Source organism: Vollenhovia emeryi, unplaced genomic scaffold, assembly GCF_000949405.1.
Source record: "Vollenhovia emeryi isolate VEMERY1.0 unplaced genomic scaffold, V.emery_V1.0 DF939919.1, whole genome shotgun sequence".
NCBI classification, from domain to species: domain Eukaryota; kingdom Metazoa; phylum Arthropoda; class Insecta; order Hymenoptera; family Formicidae; genus Vollenhovia; species Vollenhovia emeryi.
Window position 1 is genome coordinate 6,255 of NW_011966447.1, and position 6,554 is coordinate 12,808.

General features: G+C 36.3%; 1 protein-coding gene across 1 annotated transcript; it reads right to left on the bottom strand.

Annotated features, from left to right (window-relative positions):
- Positions 1-255: 255 nt before the first annotated feature.
- Positions 256-1,597, bottom strand: LOC105556577 (the record flags this gene model as incomplete). Its single annotated transcript, XM_012003671.1, has 3 exons — positions 1,514-1,597; positions 1,276-1,409; positions 256-1,200 (listed from the first exon to the last, which is right to left on the bottom strand). A coding segment is annotated over exon 3 (468 nt), but the record flags the coding sequence as incomplete, so codon positions are not given.
- Positions 1,598-6,554: the final 4,957 nt, after the last annotated feature.

Here is a 6,554-nt window from a genome sequence, read left to right on the forward strand (position 1 = left end):
GCAAAATAGTATAGGACTTTTCTATTCAGTTTGCCCCGGTCTATCTGCCATCTACAGGACATACGGGTATTAGGACACACCCTGTATATAACATATATATTTTAAAATATATGTAATATATTACATATATTTTTAAATATATTTTTACATGTATATTTTTTCATGGGGGAGTATATCTAAAAAATAACCTAATTTAAACATCAATTCATTTGAAAAACAGTATAATAAAATATATCTGTAAATACTATAACTCACTGATATCACTAGATGACTAGATGTTTTCTTTATTGTATAATCTGGTACTTTATTTTTCTCATCTGAGCACGATTCTTTCTCGACGAGTGAAGAAAACTTACGACGAACTCTAGTTTCTAAACACGAATTTTTACTTTCCGTGTGGCACATTTTTTCATTAGAACTGGAGGAATTGATCACTGGACATTCGTACGTGGCAATTATGTTGGTATCCAATGACGCGGATGTACTACTCATTGTCAGATCGGGAACATTATCGGAAAACAAGTTAATGTCCGGAAATTTATCTAACGCCACTTTCTTCGAGCATTCGTCGTCGTCGGATAGTTCCATATCAACCATATGCCTGCTGTGGCGTGATCTTTTCAAAGTATCTTCCACATCCGTATCCAGATCAGAGGCCTTTTCTGCTAATTTTAACTTATCCATACCTTTCTCAAAGGTGTCTAAAATAAAATGTAATACCATTTTGCAAAGCAAACATACGGAATAATACGTAAGTATAATGTATTTGTGGCATATAATATTGATGATTTGTGTGCAAGATGATTTTTATAAATACATTTTGTTTGTTTTTATCACATTTTATGAACTTTATTTACTCGCAAGGACAATAAGGGAAAAATAAAAAATCACTTGATTAAGAATATGTATAGTTACCAGCTGATGCGAAGTAGCGTACAATATCGCATAAAATCCATTTGGCTGCCGTGATTTTCAATGCAGGTTGTAACGATGCCTTCACCGCTTTATTCATCTCTGATTTAGAATATCCCGTTGGATAAAAGCACACAGTTTATACGAGATGTTATCAATTCTTACATAAAATGCTTGAATTTCTGTTAAAGAAGGACCCACTACAAGAATAAACGGTTGCAAGGTTAATCCAAATTTTTTAAGCGTTTCCCTCTTTTTGTCTATCTCCTCTTCCACATCACCAGGAATCTAAAATAATGCAATACTTGAACCTCAGTTCTGAGAGAAAGAGAAAGAACTTTATTTTATTTAAATTTGAAATACCTTGATATGAAATATTAAGCTTTCTTGTGATTCAACTTGGGTTGGTTTAAAAAAATTCTTCCCAACTTTCACTTTTGAGGACTTATTTGGTAAAAGCGAAAATAATATGTAGATTTTAATTAATATCTTCGAATCTAAAACAAAAATTATTAATAGACAATTAAATAAATTATTAACAAGATAATCTTCAGGGTTGCCAGCAATAATTAAATAAATTATTCCCTTTTTCAAATATTACCATTTGAAATATTGCCATTTAACATATCTAGCAATAATTTGTTGGAACAATCCAATTCCTTGCTTCTTAAATGCAGCACAGCATCGAATAAAGCATGAAACTTTTCTTGAATGTTTTTATACTTTTCTGAGTATAATCGTAAATAATTCTTTTCAATCTGTAATTAAAAAATTAGTTTAAATTTGTAAGATTTTTACTTCACAAATAGTGTTCTGTGAAATTACAAGGCAACAGTAAAAATATGTTAAATAAATTTTAGTAAATAATATGTTAGATACTAAGTTATTCACCGACACATAAGCCATTGAAGATGTCAATATATTCCAATCGTCAAAAAGTGAACATAAATTTGGATAAATTGTACCATCATGTATTAATATTTTTCTAAGTAAAAATGATTTTTCCCAATGACACAATACCTCTTCCCAAGGTTCGAAATTATTTTGAAGCCAATCATGACTCCGCTCTGCCTCCTCACGTTTGGCAGTATCTTTTATAAATATAAAAAACAGTAATTAAATATAAAACAAATTATAAAAATATGATCTTTACACCAACCTTTGTCAAAATTGCCACCATCTTCGGAGTTATTTGTTGAGAAAGACGAGTTTGATAAAATCAGTTGATATTTTCTCAAGAACGCTAACATATTTCTATTTTTATCAACTAATTTTCCTTTAGCAATACCGGATTTGTGATTTTTTGAATCTTTCTTTTTCACGGGTGGACAATAATATACTTCCTTACATTCAGCAGGAAAGAGGGTAGTTATATGATCCGCAATCTTGTTTAATTTCTCGTTATTTAATTGAACGCCTAAAAAATTAAAACAAAAGAAAACTAAATTATTACTCTCCTCGTTTTATAAATAAGTTGGCAAATATATATTTATCTATCATTTTGCAAACTACGTAAAATTTGTAATATTATTAGCATTATTAAGCAAAGAAAATTTATCTTTTACATAACAAGTGATTATTAATCTTCTTTAATTAATAACTCAAAAGTATATGTTGTTTGCAACATAATACAGGATTTTTTATTCATTTGAAGAATTTTATTTATTTTTAATTTTCTGTATGCAAAAGGATGTATCAGTCGCGCCAGATATTCTGTATATCAATAAATAGTATAGTGTAGAGAATTTTTTTAATACATGCTCACTTAATATCATTATCAAAAAAGTGGCAGATAATAATGTTTGCCAAATACTGTTGGCATCTCAACGGTAATCCATTCTTTGCGTCATATGAAACTATAATTGCTTGTCCGATTACTGTTTGTTGAAGCAATGCCTTTAAATCAAAACTATTTAACTGTAAAAATGAAAAGTATGGCGATAAGAGAGAGAGAGAGAGAGAGAGAGAGAGAGAGAGAGAGAGAGAGAGAGAGAGAGTAAAAAATATAAAAAATTGTAACTTATGTGCAACAGAACTACTTTCAAGAAACAGATACACATAATTAAAACACAAAATGCTATAAAAAATACATATGTAATACGGTAGTACTTTCGTCGGCTAAAAACTAACTAAATATGTAGATTAATGTTTGTCAATTTATAAGAAACATGTTATGCGAGTGTAGTTAATTTTGATCCACAAAGCAATAAACGGATTATAGATTAAGATACTTTATAACTTGTATTTACATTGAAAGAATATTCCTCATTATTTTGCATTATTAATAGCAGTAGTCACCTATTATAATTCAAGTTCTGGAAAATTTTACATACCGTGTGGTTAACTGCTTCAATCCTTTGTTTTTTTTTGCTGGCTCGTCATTTGTAGTACTTAATATTATAACATCTTGTATGTCATGTGACGTGGTGCAGCTGAAGCGCACCGTCACAAGGGCGGAAGCCCGGTCGGGAGGAGAAACTTGTCGCGATCGGCCTCCGCCGGCGTAGGAAGCGATCCTGCGACAGCGGAGTCACCCCTTTATTAACATAAGACTTAGATTGTTAAGGTCTCGTGAGTGGAGGTCAAGACAGATCTTCAAGATACCGTGAGGAGAGAGAAGAGCCGGAGTGTGCGAGGGGGCGAGAGGCGCCGAGGGAGCCGAATGGCAGGGCCGGTACCGGCAGGAAATCCCGCGATCGCAACGGCCAAGAGTTCAAAATTCTCGCAGGGCCACCACCGAGGTGACTCTATCAGCCCCAAATATCGTGTCATGGGCAGAAAACCTGGTTCAAGATCACGAGAGTCAACGGCTATCTGAATTATTATCAAACACGGGAGCAACCCGAGGTGGAAAGACGTTACCAGGTCGACATCTCACAACATGTTATTCTCCCGGAAACAAAGGAGGTGTTTGCGAGGACCAGAAGTTTGCCTAAATAATGTCGAGACAAGGTGAAAATTAGAGGGGGAACGCGAACCTTCGCTACCCCCGAATCACCATCGAGACGGCACTTCTGGTCGGGACCGTGCCTCGAGAAGACGTGCGATCGGCGACTCGACTACCGTGGTACCGCGCAACCGAAAGGCGATATCGAGCCAGGAGGCTGACGAGTTCCCGACCCGAGGTCCGGAGGCCGACAGTGGACTCGCCGTATCCGGAGGAAGACTACGGAAGGAGACACCACCGAACTGTAAGTCCTTCACTCGGTGCCGCCGCTGTTAAATTAATGTAAGACCGGTACGGGCGACCCTCTCGGTCGCGGCTTCCGGAACGGGCGACGTATCGTGCTGAAATAAGCGATACCGAACTCCGATCGCCGAGACTCGTCCGAGCCCGTACCTTGGCGTAGACTCCACTGTCCGTGTCTTTCCCGTATCGTTCCCCTATCGTTTTCGTATCGTTTCGTGTCGTGCCCCTCGAAGGCGACGTTCCATCGAGTGAAACGTTGGATCGCGTAACGCGGGATTTATACCGTCCGGAACTCCGTGATTTAGTGCGTGGGCGCGCGACTCCAGTAGTTACCGAGATAGTACGTCCCTGAATCGCCGTACGCGCCGATACCGACTTTGTCAGGGGCGTCGAGCTCCTATATTCACGTCCCTCTGTTACCGAAGATTATTGCTGTCGCGTTATTACCGAAGAATTTTTGCTGTCGCGTTATTACCGAAGATTATCATTGTCGTGTTTATTACCGAAGAATTTCGTGTCGTGACTACCGCTCTCGCGCCGTGCCCGGAGGGGAGGGAACCTGTGGCAAATTTTGGCGCCCAACGTGGGGCCGCCGTCGTTAGAAGGCTATTTGGAGATTTGGCTTTATGTAGTTACCGAGTTTTTGCTTTAGTTACCGCCCTTTTGCTTTAGTTCCTGAATTTTTACTGCCGTTATCAGGGTTCTGCTTCCGTTACCGAAATTTTACGTCAGTTACCGAATTTTACGTCAGTTACCGAAATTTTGCTTCCGCTACCGAACTTTTACGTCAGTTGCCGAAATTTTGCTTCCGTTACCGAACTTTTACGTCAGTTGCCGAAATTTTGCTTCCGTTACCGAACTTTTGCGTCAGTTACCGAAATTTTGCTTCCCTTTACCGAACTATTGCTTCAGTTACCGAACGTTGCTTCCGAGGTTTGCGTCGGCTACCGGAAAGATATATAGAGAAAACCAAACTTTTTCCCTTCACCCCTCTATCTCCAATAATAATTGAAATACCTTGAGTCATGCGAATAGCTATAACTTAGGTATAATAGGGGTATAAGTTGTGTTCGTCTAGTTATGGTGAGTGGTGGTGGGGATAGTCTGTGACGTCCGTCTGGACCGAGCGAGGATTTCGCTCCGGAACTTTGGTGTCACCGGGTACGTAACGCGGCGCGAGCTGCCGCGCGAGCACCGCTACCGCGCGCGAACAGCTGATCGCGCCGGGCGACCACACGCGAGCACGTGAACACCGCGCGCGAGCCCCATACGCGAAGTCGAGCCAGGTAATCAGAGGAAGTAGAGACCCGGCTAAATTTAGCCGAGCGTCGAGAATTTAAGGTAGTTCTTTCGTAAAATCAGTTATGTGAGAATTGTTTCAAATTTTCACAGTTTATTCTTTACATAAATACGTGCAAAATAAGACTAATTAAATTAAAATTGACCGTCTCAAAGTTCTAAAAAAAATTGTTAAAGTTTACTATGTTACACGAAATATTACGTATAAAACACGTTAAAAATATTATTACATGTAACAATATAATCCGTTGTGATATTATTACATGTGAAATATTATTTACACATATTATTATGTTTTAAAATATTAATATTTGCGTTTTCAAACGCAAATGGTGGCACATTTTATTTTTTTAAAGCTTAACGATGAGTGAGATTTGTATGAGAAACAAATATGTTATAAAGTAAAATAGAACGAATAACTGGAAAAAAAATCAAAATTATTGACCGTTTCGTTTCAACAATATAAACAGTTCAAACTGAAAAATGGGAAAAATTATGTAGTAGACATGAGTGTAGCGTAGGAGATGTGGCAACAGCGCTTCAAACTTCAGCCGTATGGCTGACAAGATATAAGGCGCACGAACCTAATGTTTCAAAATTTGATGTCAAAAAGGAGTAGAATAAAAACTTTCAAGTATTTTTTATTACAAGTCCACATTATTATACGATTATATATTTATTTATTATATTATTATTTTATTTATTAATAACAACTTAGACTACTTATATGATATTTATGAAATCTGTGTTTTTAAACTTTTTATAAAAGAAATAAAACAATAAAACAAAATTTATATTTAACATAATAATAATCTAATAGTAATAGAGATCTTAAAAACATTTTAAAAGCATTACTGTTTATAAGTTTCAAAGAAATGTATAATTTTTTCCAAACATTTCTTAGCTTTGGTAACCTTTGGTTTATTATTATTATCTTGCTTTGATAATAATTGAATTAATCCGTCGCTTCCTTTTTCTTTGTTTGTTGCTAATAACATATCAAAATTTATTCCTGCAGTTGCAATTTTTTTCAGTAAATTATGAGACACCGTATTTTTTAAAGGCCTTAAAGATGGTAGTATTTTAGCACCTTCTTGATACGTTATCTCTTGAATTAAACAATCCGTGAATAACTTTTTAGATTTCAATAATT